This window comes from Aspergillus versicolor (genome assembly GCF_001890125.1).
Source record: "Aspergillus versicolor CBS 583.65 unplaced genomic scaffold ASPVEscaffold_4, whole genome shotgun sequence".
Lineage (NCBI taxonomy): Eukaryota > Fungi > Ascomycota > Eurotiomycetes > Eurotiales > Aspergillaceae > Aspergillus > Aspergillus versicolor.
In genome coordinates, this window is record NW_024467527.1 from 1,421,817 (window position 1) to 1,435,119 (window position 13,303).

The window sequence follows — 13,303 nt, forward strand, 5'->3', positions numbered from 1 at the left end:
TCGACAACAATATCTACGGAATCACCCGTGCTATCGTACGGGAAACCATCGCACATTTATTTATTTACTGGGCCTTTCTATAGATGATGATATTTGGCATTATGCGGTCTATATTACATATGAAATTCCAGACCCGCTCAAGTTGCAAGTATACGCCAACAATAAACTATCACTGCTTTACGCTTTTGCCTTGGGTTTTCGGCCTCGCGCTTTCTTTGCCTTCGGTTCATCTTCACCATCATCGATAAAATCATCTTCGCTTGCCTTCTTTGACTTGCCCTTGCCTTTTGCAGCACCACCCTTTGCCGTGCCTTTCTTTGCAGACTTCTTGGGCATGCGAATAAGTTTATCCTTCTTAAGATCGATCTCCTCGTCCTCGTCACCATCTTTAGACTCGTCTGCAAGAACCTCTTCGTCGTCCGACTCGTCGATCGCATCCTCGATATCAGGCTTCTCCTTCTGCGGCTTCTTCGGCGCGAGAATGTTACTGGCCTTCATATATGGAAGAGGATGTGAGCGCTGGTTGTAAAGACGTGTAAAAGTAGCTTTGGTCTGTGTCTCCAACTTGACTTTGGACTCATCCATAGGCCCAAGTCCAAGCTCAACCAGCGCATCCCAGTCATCCCGAGTCAGGAAATAACTGTCCATGCAGGAAATCACATCTTCAACGCCATCTTTACCATCATCCATCAATCGCTTGACAAGCTTGTCCCACAAGAGCGGTATGTACTGTTGTCGAACCTCATGGCGGTCTCCGGAAGCGTGAAGGCGCATGCGTCCTTGAATTTCTTTCACGTACCGAGAAAGTTTCCCTAGGAACACCATGTTAGTCACTTATGTGGTTAGTTGGGAGGAAATGCATACCTTGTTTACTATTCTGCCCCAACCAGCTGGTAAAGCCAGGGCGTTCCATCATATTTCCGTAACTAAAGCTTGCTGGTCGCACAAAACTGAACATAGCGTGTGTTGGCATCAGGCTCCATTGTTGCTGGCTACCATGGATCATCCTGTCAACAAGGTCGCCATCGCTAATACTTGATGACGCATTGTCCGCTAGTTCTAATAGTTTCAGCTTATGCTCTTTTCCCTGGAGGTTGCTGGCGCGTGTCGGTCTCGTTCTCAGATAATTTTCTTGAAGCATCAAGTAGCTGAACTCATGGTCATTGAAATACAGTTCGGTCTTGTCGTTAAGTGAGGCGGTGGAACTTGGAGAGAACATTTGCGGGCTCAAAATTTTCCCAACAATATCCCATGGCTTGAGAATTATATGTTTCTCCCAAGCCTTAGACATTTGTTTCCCTTTGTCGTAATCCAGACCGTTCTGGTCTAGTCTGACAGCCGAAAGCATGTTTATCACCTGTCGAATATCTGCATGCGTTCCCTCTATTAGGCTATCTAGAACCTGTGCTGGAATTTTCATTCCCTCTCGGAAGCAGATGGTCAAAAGCCGGGCTCGAATTTGCTCGACAGTGGGTCGTCTGAAAGGAACCTCAAACGTAACATGGTCAAAAGGTTTCATTTTCGGGAGTCGCCGCTCATTGCAAATTAGAATAAGAGGAATCTGTGTCTTCTTTGCGATGGCGGCCATCGCTCCAACACCACCTCGATCACCAGCAGACATTCCATCCACCTCGTCCATGATCAGGACGAGGTTCTTTTTCTTGCTCTCAACCTTTTCTTCGGATGTCGCAAAGTAACCCTGTAAAGAGGTAGTATCGAGGACGCCTAGAAGACCAGTCTCAACAAGCTTCTTACTTCTCGTGTCACTTGCATTCGATTCGACAACATCGTAGCCTTCAAGCTTCGCTACCAGATGCGCCGCGGTTGTTTTGCCAATTCCGGGAGGTCCATGAACCATAACTGAGCGATAGGTCCCAAACCCATCTTTACCTGGTTTCATGAAGTTGGCCTTAGCGTTCTTCCGCCAGTCTCTAAGCCAGCCTTGCAGCTTATCAACTGCGCCCTTGTTGCCGCATATCATATTCAAGGATGTTGGTGCATATTTTGAGGTCCAAAGGAGGTCATCAACCTTGGTCTCCTTGGTTTCCTGGGAGCCCTTGATGTCCTTCTTGTCCTTAGTATCATTTGTGCTTTTCTTTGCTTTAAGTTTCTCTGCCTCTTTGCGCTTTTCCTCCTGGTCAATCTCAGCCGCCATTTGTCGGACCTTTTCTTCGTCAGCTTTCTTCTTGGCTTCGTACTTTTCGGCCGCTTTTCCATCACCACCGTTTGCGGGAAGACGACGAATGAGTTCGAATAATCCCTCCTCATTGATGGTTTTCAATTTGTTCTTTTGAATAGTCTCAAGCTTCTTCGGTCCTGCATCGCTTCCTAAAACAACGTAGTTTGTTTTGCTGCTAGGGCCTGTCGTAACTTTGCCACCGTATTTCTTCACTAGGGCTTGGCCTTCCTCACGGCCGAGTGTGTCAAGGACACCGGTGAAAACAAACGACAGTCCTGCAAGACAATTCTCTGCTCCAGCAGGGATTGTCGCGCTCCCTGAAACAGGAGATCTTGACCTTCCTCCAAAAGGAAACTTTTTCTTCTCGCCGGATCCTGCCGGAGGCGAGGGAGGCCTTATCGTCGGGATGCTGTCGAAAATGTCCTGAATTTCTTTGCTTTCCGGCTGATCTAGTTTCACGGTCGACGCTCTTGGCTTCTTTGGTTTCGCAGCGGCCCCGGCTTTCTTGGGAGAAACTTGGAATTCATCATCGTCCTTGTCAATGGCCTCGGATTTTCGTTTCCGTTGCTTTTGGGGAGTCGCCGATTTCGCTGCGCTCGTCGGCTTTCGAGGCGCATCCTCCATAACCACGTCGTCGTCAGATTCATCCAGAGCGGAACGCTTTTTAGACGCTGGTCGGCCTCGAGCACCTTTGGCAGGTTTCACCGGAATATCAAAATCATCGCTCTCGTCGTCATCTTCCTCCTTGTAACCATCACCACCTTTCCCCGGCTTGTTATACTCGGTTGCAAAGATATCATCATCGCCTAGCTTTTCATCGTCGAGAAGTGCAGGGGCTGGTTTCACTTCGCGGTGAGAGTTGGCTTTTGAACGTTCTGTAAGCTCCTTAGTGATTTTTGTGTTCTCCGTTTTTGTAGGACCATCTTTGGACGTCTGGTCGTCTTTCTTCACAGCTTCGCCAGCGGTCTTAGCGGGCCTCCCTCTTTTTTTGCTTGACGAGAAATAGTCTGAAGTCGTTGTTGGTTCTCCCTCCGGTGCTTCGGGTTTCCTTGGAATCATATGTTAGCCAATAAGCTATAATCTGACACCAGAGAACATACTGTTTGCTCGGGGGCTTCGCCTTTGGAGCCGGAGCCTCGGTTACCACAGCCTCATCATCGTCACTGTCGTCGACAACCTTCCTAGTCCCTATGGCAGATCAATAAGATGTTCCTCATAGTATATTCCGTCGCAAGTCTTACGCTTGTTCCGAGCTGGAGTCTATTGCCATCGCAGGGTTAGCAGTCATTCTCAATGGAATATACGCACGCGAAGTAGATTTTGAGTAACATATGCAAAGCGAGATACATACTTCTTTCTTCGCAGGTGGTTTCGCAGGCGACGAGCTTGAGCCTTGACTCGACTTGCCACCGAAGAAGTTCCTAATATCAGCCGGCATGATAAGTCACGTCCACAGAAACACTTCCAAGCAGATGAGGTTTTCAAGAAATCGGAGACGAAGCCAGAATGGCTGTCGTTCAATACAAGACAGCTCGGATTCAGAACGTCTCGGCTTGGCAAGACCGCGCGACGCGCCTGCCTAGAGCTCCAACACGCGATTAATTGGCTTATGTAATTGAGGTAAATGGCACGTGCAGACCAGGGCGGAGCCAAATATTCGCCTTCCCTTTCGGGAACGGAGCGGAGAAACTTTTGAGGCGCAGAGTCCGATGGCCAGAAACTCTCTGGCTCTCAGTATTGTTTCATTCCGCCGAAAGCTAAGCGTCGTGGTCGATAATTGCGATGGCTTCGCACCTCAGATATCTGGCGCGGCCGCAGCTGACCTGTTTTCAGCCAACGTGTGAGCATTAACCTCTAGACGAAAAAGTTTTACGGCTAAACTGATGCGTTTCCAGCACTCGGTCTCCGATCCTCCATACCAATTCTCCCGCTATCACGATGCTTTTCTACAACGTCGCCGGCTTTTGACTGGCTCACACCGAAACAGCCGGAAACATCAAAGTCTCCTAAAGGCCGTCCACATGTCGCGACCGGAGGTTCATCGCGAGGGACAACGGTGGTGTGGGGAGACTACGGACTTCGGATGAAAGACCATGACCGCCGAGTGCCGGCCTCTTCGCTCAAGATTGCGGAAGAGACTATCAAAAGGCGTCTTAGGGGAATGAACTACACATTATACAAGCGCGTGAGCGCCAACATTGGTGTTTACACCAAGGGAAACGAGCAGCGTATGGGTAAGGGTAAAGGTAAATTCGATTACTGGACTGCGAAGGTCGGTGTGAGCAGGATTGTCTTCGAACTCAAGGGCAATATTCACGAAAAGGTTGCGCGAGAAGCCTTCCGTCTAGCAGGTCACAAGTTACCCGGTAAGTTGTCTTAAAATACGGGCAAAGCAGCCAAAGAGTTCAAGTAATTAACTATATTCAGGTCTCTGGGAATTCGTGAACAAGGACGATCCGCCAGTTGTTGGCTTAACAAAGCTCGGCAATGGTGTCACACTGGAAAGCCTGAAGCGACCTCGAAGAGCTACACCTCTCGGAACCAAGGATATGCCCAATCCTCCAAAGTCTACATCTTCCAGTCCCTCGGCGTCGCAATAAATAAGATTATCGCATTCTACCCCTACCATTTCTGGCCTGGCCCCCTCGGCACCTACGCACCAACACCAGAACCAGGGCCATACCCTTGTTCTCTCCTAGACTTGGCAGCGTCGTCTTCGGTTTCAACCTTTAAGTATCATGTACATTATCATCAGCTTTGGGCTCTCTTTTGTCTTATTATCACATAAAGAGGTGTCGCATATAGGAGTTCATAGGGAAAGGAAATACCGGTCCTCTGTTTGTATAGCCGGATATGCCAGAAGTGCCTTCTCCGAGTTCGAGCTTATGCGCCAATTGGGCCTCCTCCCTTTTAGCCTTTGCCTCACTATGGTCGCCCGTAATTCTCGTTCTCATTTCGCTCTTGGTGTGTGGAAGATTCCCTAAGAAGGGGTCAGTCAGGCCAGACCAGCGCTTTGGAAGGAGCCGTTACCACCTAGCTGTCCAGTCTGCTTGTCTGGTGTGACGGTGAACACTCGAGAGCCTTCGTATCTGTGCACATAGTTAGTATCTGTCGATATTGCACTGGGATTCTCGTTATAAACTTACTGCGTTTGTTCGCCACCAGGCTCAATATCCATGAGTTTTCGGTCAGACATGGCGCAGATACTTTTTGTATATTACAGCGAACGCGGGGGTATCAAATAGCCCGTACTAATAATAACCAGGTAATCGTGAGATCTGGTAAATTGTCTTCCTCCTTCAAGTTGGGCGGGGAGTTGAAGGTCGTCAGTGGACCTAAATAACTGCGATGGGAGTATGACGTCGATACTCGTTCTCGACCCTTCTGTTTACACGCCTTAGAATCATACCTGAATCCACGGCAAACACGATCTAACGGTTTAGCTACCTTGTAATTGCCTTTCGTTTTTGCTGGATAATGCATCGTTGGCCACTCTGTGTACTCGCCGTTCAAGTGCTCCATAGGCAATCAACAGGCCTATAGTTACACCGTACACCTTCGTAATCCACCCTCGCCACAATTACTTTTCTCAGCGGGATAGCTCTAAGCTTAAATTACCCTCCTTGTATTCAAATATATAAACATAATTCAGCGCTAGAATGCTGGCAAAGCAAAACCTATACCGCTGCGTGATGGTGGTAGGGTGACAACTAGGTATATGTAGTACATACACTGCCGGTCCCTTCTTTAATTCTTTCAGCTAGTCACAATTAGAAGTGGTTTATTTTTATTTTGTAACAACCTTTCGTGTTTCTCTCTAAGACCGCGACCTCCGTACGTGCATCCGAGACTTCAGCGGATGCTTTCAGTTGCACGTAATGGGAGTGGAGACATCTCTGCTTGTAGTGCCTAGGCTGTCCGTATTATGAGTTCTTCAATGAATATTGGGATACTCCAAGGATGCTTCTCACCTGCTAAACATCCCCCGCACAGCAATACCTGGGGGTGGGGACACTCGCGATGGCTGAAAGCGTGGGGACAGTGGGGAGCTGTTGAAGAGAGCTTCAACATACAACGTCCGGTGCTTTCAAAAACGTCAGTGGGCCAAATACTCTGCTTTGGAAACGAGAGAAGAGAATTCAATCGCAAGCAGAAACTATGTTTCTCAACGCAAAGCTATTGCTCATTGCATACCTATTGGGACAAGCCATCGCACTTGTTGACCCTCTGCGTTCTTCAGTATCGGTCAAGATTCGCAACGGAACTGTTATTGGGGTCAACGATGAGAGAAGTCAGGTACAACGCTTTCTAGGTATTCCCTACGCTCAACCCCCGGTAGGCGACCTTCGTCTACGGCATGCGATACCATTGAACACATCGTTCGACACTGTGCATGCGCAGTCTTTCGGACCAGCCTGCTATGGGCCAGAAATAGATTCGAATCCAAATTCAAGTGAGGAATGTTTAACATTGAACATATGGCGCCCGGCCGGGCAGAATAAAGACAATTCACTCAAGCCTGTGATGGTCTGGTTTTATGGCGGGGGGCTACAGACTGGATACACGGTTCGTGACTGCTGAGGTACCAAAGAATCTTACTAAATGGAGTAGGCAGACCCTAGGTTCGAAGGAACCAATTTTGTTCGCATATCTTCCGAAATCAACAAGGAGATTATGGTCGTCTCAGTGGTGCGTGTGATCAAAAGGCCCAGTTCGCCGGTAAACACTCATAACGGGCTTGCAGAACTATCGACTCGGGCCTCTTGGGTTCTTGAATGGGCAACAAATGACAGATCTCGGCTTGCTCAATCTTGGAATGTTGGATCAGCGACTGGCATTGTGTTGGATTCAAGAAAACATTGCTTCATTTGGAGGGGACCCTAGTAAAGGTATACACCCAGCAACGTCCACATTTATGACATAAATTAGCTAAACGCCTGCAGTAACAATTGCTGGAGAGTCGTAAGTCAATCAACTTTTGCAGTCAGTCCTCTGTTATTGAGTATATCTAATTCAGCAATACAGTGCAGGGGCTGTATCGGTCTACTCCCACATGATGGCATATGGAGGCCGAGACGACAGACTCTTTCGGGCAGGGATCCTAGAAAGCGGCGGTGCTTTCCCTTTAACTTCTGCTAATACATCGTCTTTTCAAGACACTTTCGATGGTCTCATAACAAACACCTCCTGCTCCTCATTCGCAGATGCTCCGCCTACAGAACAACTCGACTGTATTCGAAAGCTTCCAATCAAGACACTTCTCTCGAGTGTAGGTCCAAACACGGGTCAGTCAATTGATGGCAGTTTCACACAGACCTCGATTCACTTCGCATTGCAAGCGGAAAAGTACGTCAAAGTTCCCACAATAGTCGGAAGTACGTACCCAATTCCCCCGCTGAAGAGACAGCCAAGCCCTAACTCTATACGACAGCAAACACAGACGAAGGAACCAACTCAGCCCCAACGGGAATAAATACCACTGCCCAACTGCGCGGTCCCCTTGGTATGCTACATTGGGATGATGCCGAGTATGGCTATGATACTGATTTTGTAAAATAGCCGGAGGCTTTCACAGACCTACGCTCCTCCCCAACTCAACCGTATCTAAACTCCTCGCCCTGTACACCAACGACCCACGTCACGGCTGCCCCTACAACACCGGCTCCACGCCCTTGACACCCGGAAAACTAGACAAAAAAGCCTGCTCAATCTTTGGCGACATCGTCCAAATCGCGCCCGCTCGCATGATCGCGCAATGGCTCACCAAAAATAACCGCAGTGGTGCTAACGCGCCGGTATACAGGTACAGGTTCAACCACCTCCCACACGACACAGACGCATCAAATATAACAACCGGCATCGGGACCGGCGTTGAACAGCGCTACGTCTTTTCGAACCTCGTCCCTGACCATCCGTGGGACCGGGCGTTGGCGTATGAGCTTAGTAGTGCTTGGGTTTCGTTTGTGCATGGGCTCGATCCAAATTCTGGGGCAGGTCAGTTTTTGTCTTTGTTTCGTTCGTGTGTTGCACTTGCAAAAAGGATTCGTTCTGATGGGACTATGCGAACAGATAGTACGCTTCCGGAATGGCCTGTGTATGGGACAGATGGTATGAGCATGGTGTTTAGCGGATATGGGTCGAGTATTGAGGAAGATACATATCGGGGCGAGGCAGTTGACTACATTATAGAGAATGTATTGCCGTATGGGGCACTTTAAGGGGTTTGTGGGTTAAAGCTACGAAGATGGGAATCTTACAGGTTAGCAGAATGTAAAAATCATTAGTAAATCATTAATAGTTGCCAGTTCATGTGTTTAGTATCTAAAAGTCCATGCCCATCAAATAACTGCGTGGGGTTTCAGTCAGTTAAACCTAACATAGCTTGGAGGGACGGGGTTGCGAACCTTTCATAGATACGCATAAACTTGGCAACAAAGGCCTCGAGGTGGAAAATTACTTTCTGTTGCGTTTGTTAGTGCCGTTTATTGGGTCATTCTTTAATTGGATCTCTTACAGAGCCCTGTGTGATTCTATGCTCGTAGAATGCAGACCACTTAATTACTTCGGGTTTTAGCGTATCGTCGACTTTGGCAATTAATTTGAACGTCAAAGTCTGGGAATTGTTAGCACAAACTCTCCTCAGACAATAATAAGCGTACCTTGAGAATCGTCGTAGGAGGGATACAGTGGGTTAGAAGGTCATATAACCTGGCACGGACTTGTAGTAGCCGGGCCGGTGATCTCTCTGCGAGAATTTCCTCCGCTACCAACGAGATAAGGGCTTCCCAGTCCGGTGGTGGGATCGCTGTACTGTCGGTTACTTTCTCACTAACGTGGAACGCGGTTAGTTTAAAGGGCCCGGAAAGTCTTCCAAAGGCTCATACCTCTGAGCATAGATAGCCTCAAACATGAGCAGAGCGCGCCGAAGATTCCGGCCGCTCTCGCTTGCAATGCGTTTATTCAGTCCTGGAGCCACGTTCCACCCCTCCTTCTTCGCAGCATTGCCCAAAACAGCACAAATATCCTCCTCGCTCGGTGCCGCAACCCTAACCAGCAGAGTTCGCGAACGGATAGGAGCGATGATGTTCGACGTGCTGTTCGCTAAGAGGATCAATCTCAGATTAGGGCTGTATTTCTCCATAGTCCGTCTGAGTGCAGCTTGCGCATCGCGAGTCAAATGGTCCGCCTCGTTGATAACCACAACCTTGAATCGATGTTTCGCTGTGAGATCGACTTGTTGCGTTTGGGCGATTTCTTTGAGAAGTTCCTGGACGACGACACGGTCGTAGTTGCCTACATCTGACGGCGTGATTTCGAGGTGGTTTACGGAGGAGACAATGTTAAACTCAAGCTTTCGGTTGCTGGTTGTTTGGAAGACTCGGTTGTCGATCTTGATTCTCTCGACACCGGAGCCGTAGAGTTCTTTGAGGGTGGCAATTGTGCGAGTTTTCTTGCCTGCACCGGATGGCCCATACATGAGAAGATGTGGGAAATCGCCGCTTTGGGCCTGAAATGGGGAGAAAATCAGTTAGAGCTTGATCTCAAACAGATGGTCAATTTCCATACCAAAGACCTTAATCGTGCGGAGAGCTCATTGTGGTACGAGAGTGTATCTAGCGACCGTGGCCGCAGCTTATCGACGAGCAAAGCCATATTTTCAGCCGCAATCTTGTACCTTAAAGCTCGAAGTTGTGATGTCGAGCGTTCTGGCAGCTCTCACGAAATCACGAAACTTGGAGCTCGACGCGTCGGCTCGTGACGCGAGCTTAATTGGAATTTATGTTGATTACTAATATACCACTTATGAGCATAACTCTATGCATCGCCCAAGGAATGCACGTGGCCGAACGAAACAAGATCGCGATCAATGTCCCTTGCCGATGTCAAAGTATACTCTTAAGTACGACCTTACTTTTCATCTATCAACGATTCCGTGCATCGAAGTCGGCACGGAGCAATGCTGTCTTCTGCAGTTCTTGTCTGCTCTCTGCAGGCGTTGCTCCCTCAACGATCGGGCTATTCTGCGATCAGCTAGCAAACCCTCCAGACCCTCCAACTAACCGAAGAAAGACTTAGAGAGGCCTGATCGGGCTTGGGCTCTGGGCAACGGACGGGAAATCCTCCGCAGGATGCTTAGCCCTAAGTTATGGCCTCGCGTTGTTTCCCCTCAGTGGATTGTTATTATCGAGGATGACGACCACAGAAGTGAGATCCATGGGTTTTGCCCGTATCAGCGGCGGCACATTAGCGCTCTGACTCCGATGCGACCTTGTCGAGGCTGTCTGCTGGCCTGAGTCGCCGCAAGACCGAAGACAGAAGAGACGGTGGGCAACTACTTCCGCTGGAGATTTCGATTTACCTGTTTTTTTATTTACCCATTAGCAAGTATGCCTGCAGTTGAATAATATCTGTTGATTTCTAAATTAAGGAAGAGTCGTGGATGAAATTAGAAACGGAGTGAGTGGGTGTAGAACCATGGCAGAGTTCCAGACCGATGTTGTTGGAGAGCCATGTGCCATTCCACGGTTCGCCAACGCCTGGTCTCAGGGTTATCTTCGAAACCAATCGTCCGGATCCCATCCAAGCCCCGCGGAATATTTGTCTGCCATCTAATAATGGAAGCTAATATCGAAAAGACGGCAGACGAGCACCGAGGACGATGATGGTGGGTCACGCAGTTTCCCACTCCCAGCCTCCTCGACAGTCCATCGATCCATCAATCATGATGCAGTCAGCTCCACCATTTGCCTCGTCTTAGCTCTTTTCCCCTGAATTCTTTGTTTCATTTTCTCTTCTCTTCTCCTCTACTTATTCTCGTCCTCAACCTGTTCGGCCTCTTTGTCCGCATTCCTGAGCGCCAATAACGCCCGCCCGCCCGCATTCCTAACCGCCGTCAAACGCTGTCCCGTTTCATCTTGTCGATCCCCAGGCATGGCCTAGATCTATATATAACCGTCCTATCTTTTCGTGCTCGATTCCCGGTCACTATATACTACCTCTGTCTTTGATACTGCGGGCAGTACCATGGACATGGATTTGGTTGCTCGTTCCGGGGTCAGCAGCGGTGGTGACCGTCCGCCAGCCTACAAAGCGATCGGAATATCATTGGCTGTCGCATCTGGCGTCTTCATTGGAGTTTCGTTCGTGCTGAAGAAAGTCGGGCTCCTGCGAGCAAATGTCAAATACAATGAGGAGGCCGGTGAAGGATATGGCTACTTGAAGAATCTGTGGTGGTGGTCGGGGATGACCCTAATGATTATTGGCGAAATCTGCAACTTTGTTGCTTACGCTTTCGTTGATGCCATCTTGGTGACGCCTCTAGGCGCTCTCTCTGTTGTGATCACAACGATTCTGTCTGCGATATTTCTCAAAGAGCGACTAAGCTTTGTGGGCAAAGTGGGGTGTTTCACCTGTATTCTGGGTTCGGTGGTCATTGCTTTGAATGCGCCGGAGCAATCATCTGTCGCCGATATCCAGGAAATGAAAGGTTATGTCATTGCGCCTGGATTTCTGACATATGCGGGGGTTATCATTGTGGCGTGTGCAGCAACCGCTATATGGGCAGGGCCGCGATACGGCAAGCAGAGTATGTTCGTCTACATCAGCATCTGCAGTTTGATCGGAGGCTTGAGTGTGGTGGCTACTCAGGGATTAGGGGCAGCATTTCTCGCTCAGATCAATGGTGAATCTCAATTCAAAGAGTGGTTCATGTATGTCCTACTTGTATTTGTGATTGCGACTTTATTGACTGAGATCATCTATCTCAATGTGAGTGCTCTTGCCCCAACCCGTGATGGACTATGCTAACAAGGAACAGAAAGCACTAAACATCTTCAACGCTGCCCTGGTCACCCCCACATATTACGTATTTTTCACCAGTTCTACAATTATCTCTTCCGCCGTCCTCTTCCGAGGCTTCAAAGGGTCAGGCATGCAAATTGCTACGGTTATTCTTGGCTTTCTGCAGATCTGCGCAGGCGTGGTATTGCTACAACTCTCCAAGTCCTCCAAGGATGTCCCAGATGCCGCCGTTTTCAAGGGCGATCTTGATCAAATCCGAGAAGTTGCAACCCAGGAAGAACCGGAATATGAACCAAAGGCCGATGCCATCCGCGGAACAGCGGCCATCATTCGCCGCTTATCCACTCCACGCCGTAATGTCGAGGCCGAGGAAGCACGTCGCTATTTCAACGAGAGGCATGAAGACGGCCTTAGGCCACCGGCCGATGACGAGGTTGTCGAATGGGATGGGCTACGTAGGCGCAAGACCGTCCTCAGTGAGAAGTCTCAACGACGCACGCCCACTCCATTACCTCCACTTGGAATGTCCCGCTTTCCCGAGGATTGGTCAGATGATGCCCAATCAACTCCTAGTGTGAATTCGTTCATGAACGAGATCCGATCACGGACATCTAGCATCATGAACTCCCCTTGGAGACCAGTACCTGATGACCACTATCCCACTAATGAACCTGCACCGGGATCGGACACAAGGAATATCGACACCAGTTACCCAGGGCCGAACCGTCCGCGGGCCATCTCATGGGCAGACGAGGATCAACACGACGACCAACGTCGGTTAACTGCCCCAACACCACCAATGCACCGTAACTTTTCGTTCCACAATATCTTCAATAAGATCAAATCACCAGTCGAGCCACCGCGGAGTCCACTACGCAGTCCTCGTGGCATTCTCCGCCGCGGCCATGAACGGAATATGACCTCTGAAGAGGAACACCTCGGACTTGTCCAGGGTGACACTGTCGCAGAATACATGAATGAAAAGCTTGAAAGATCTGGCTCACAGAGCAGCCATGACGATTATAACAACGACAACTACGACCACGATGAATATGACCGCGAAAGACAAGACCGCCTACCCTCTGGGCAACGCGCAGTCTCGCATGCATCTCTATACCCTCCGAAACTCCGTGTGAACCCGCTGCCTCCGCTACCGGATGACGAGTCGGAATTGGACCTGCGCTCTCATACAGAGACGGATCAACAACCACCGCAGCCGCCACAGCACTCCGAGAGCAGCATAGGTTCGCTGTTACCCATTCCACGGAGACAGAGTGGATGGCGCCGACACGATTCGGCAAGTAGCGGGGGAAACAAATGATT

General features: G+C 49.3%; 6 protein-coding genes across 6 annotated transcripts; 3 read left to right on the forward strand and 3 right to left on the reverse strand.

Moving 5' to 3' along the window:
• Window positions 1-54: 54 nt before the first annotated feature.
• On the reverse strand, window positions 55-3,732 carry ASPVEDRAFT_41124 (replication factor C subunit 1). The gene is made up of 5 exons (XM_040812276.1): window positions 3,531-3,732; window positions 3,421-3,439; window positions 3,280-3,367; window positions 865-3,227; window positions 55-812 (listed from the first exon to the last, which is right to left on the reverse strand). Exons 1-5 carry the CDS (start codon window positions 3,615-3,617, stop codon window positions 178-180), a joined length of 3,192 nt encoding a protein of 1,063 aa, XP_040667295.1. The 5' UTR covers window positions 3,618-3,732; the 3' UTR covers window positions 55-177.
• Window positions 3,733-3,893: 161 nt separating this feature from the next.
• Window positions 3,894-5,149, forward strand: ASPVEDRAFT_41125 (mitochondrial 54S ribosomal protein uL16m). The gene is made up of 3 exons (XM_040812277.1): window positions 3,894-4,019; window positions 4,075-4,545; window positions 4,607-5,149. The coding sequence occupies exons 1-3, from the start codon at window positions 3,962-3,964 to the stop codon at window positions 4,777-4,779; spliced, it is 702 nt and encodes a 233-aa protein (XP_040667296.1). The 5' UTR covers window positions 3,894-3,961; the 3' UTR covers window positions 4,780-5,149.
• ASPVEDRAFT_52461 (uncharacterized protein) lies at window positions 4,832-5,375 on the reverse strand (the record flags this gene model as incomplete). Its single annotated transcript, XM_040814641.1, has 4 exons — window positions 4,832-4,906; window positions 5,008-5,159; window positions 5,210-5,268; window positions 5,326-5,375. 4 exons carry the CDS (start codon window positions 5,373-5,375, stop codon window positions 4,832-4,834), a joined length of 336 nt encoding a protein of 111 aa, XP_040667297.1.
• An 892-nt stretch (window positions 5,376-6,267) lies between these two features.
• Window positions 6,268-8,428, forward strand: ASPVEDRAFT_71599 (uncharacterized protein). The gene is made up of 8 exons (XM_040816127.1): window positions 6,268-6,745; window positions 6,791-6,868; window positions 6,924-7,068; window positions 7,123-7,141; window positions 7,205-7,554; window positions 7,611-7,682; window positions 7,739-8,173; window positions 8,249-8,428. The coding sequence occupies exons 1-8, from the start codon at window positions 6,338-6,340 to the stop codon at window positions 8,395-8,397; spliced, it is 1,656 nt and encodes a 551-aa protein (XP_040667298.1). The 5' UTR covers window positions 6,268-6,337; the 3' UTR covers window positions 8,398-8,428.
• On the reverse strand, window positions 8,129-9,902 carry ASPVEDRAFT_41129 (replication factor C subunit 5). Its single transcript, XM_040812278.1, has 7 exons — window positions 9,746-9,902; window positions 9,064-9,686; window positions 8,839-9,007; window positions 8,694-8,792; window positions 8,584-8,639; window positions 8,437-8,525; window positions 8,129-8,269 (listed from the first exon to the last, which is right to left on the reverse strand). Exons 1-6 carry the CDS (start codon window positions 9,830-9,832, stop codon window positions 8,501-8,503), a joined length of 1,059 nt encoding a protein of 352 aa, XP_040667299.1. The 5' UTR covers window positions 9,833-9,902; the 3' UTR covers window positions 8,129-8,269; window positions 8,437-8,500.
• A 1,301-nt stretch (window positions 9,903-11,203) lies between these two features.
• On the forward strand, window positions 11,204-13,301 carry ASPVEDRAFT_28199 (DUF803 domain membrane protein; the record flags this gene model as incomplete). The annotated part of the gene is made up of 2 exons (XM_040810086.1): window positions 11,204-11,947; window positions 11,997-13,301. 2 exons carry the CDS (start codon window positions 11,204-11,206, stop codon window positions 13,299-13,301), a joined length of 2,049 nt encoding a protein of 682 aa, XP_040667300.1.
• Between the last annotated feature and the right edge of the window lie 2 nt (window positions 13,302-13,303).

Bases quoted from the DNA above. Each gene is read 5' to 3' on its own strand.
- ASPVEDRAFT_71599 (XM_040816127.1), top strand. From the start codon at position 6,338: ATGTTTCTCAACGCAAAGCTATTGCTCATTGCATACCTATTGGGACAA. The intron at 6,746-6,790 runs GTTCGTGACTGC...TAAATGGAGTAG, and splicing joins GGCTACAGACTGGATACACG to GCAGACCCTAGGTTCGAAGG. The intron at 7,555-7,610 runs GTACGTACCCAA...TCTATACGACAG, and splicing joins AGTTCCCACAATAGTCGGAA to CAAACACAGACGAAGGAACC.
- ASPVEDRAFT_41125 (XM_040812277.1), top strand. From the start codon at position 3,962: ATGGCTTCGCACCTCAGATATCTGGCGCGGCCGCAGCTGACCTGTTTT. The intron at 4,020-4,074 runs GTGAGCATTAAC...ATGCGTTTCCAG, and splicing joins GACCTGTTTTCAGCCAACGT to CACTCGGTCTCCGATCCTCC. The intron at 4,546-4,606 runs GTAAGTTGTCTT...AACTATATTCAG, and splicing joins AGCAGGTCACAAGTTACCCG to GTCTCTGGGAATTCGTGAAC.
- ASPVEDRAFT_41124 (XM_040812276.1), bottom strand. From the start codon at position 3,617: ATGCCGGCTGATATTAGGAACTTCTTCGGTGGCAAGTCGAGTCAAGGC. The intron at 3,228-3,279 runs GTATGTTCTCTG...TATGATTCCAAG, and splicing joins GCGAAGCCCCCGAGCAAACA to GAAACCCGAAGCACCGGAGG. The intron at 813-864 runs GTATGCATTTCC...TGGTGTTCCTAG, and splicing joins GGGGCAGAATAGTAAACAAG to GGAAACTTTCTCGGTACGTG.
- ASPVEDRAFT_41129 (XM_040812278.1), bottom strand. From the start codon at position 9,832: ATGGCTTTGCTCGTCGATAAGCTGCGGCCACGGTCGCTAGATACACTC. The intron at 8,793-8,838 runs GTACGCTTATTA...AACAATTCCCAG, and splicing joins CTCCTACGACGATTCTCAAG to ACTTTGACGTTCAAATTAAT. The intron at 8,640-8,693 runs GTAAGAGATCCA...CAAACGCAACAG, and splicing joins ATAGAATCACACAGGGCTCT to AAAGTAATTTTCCACCTCGA.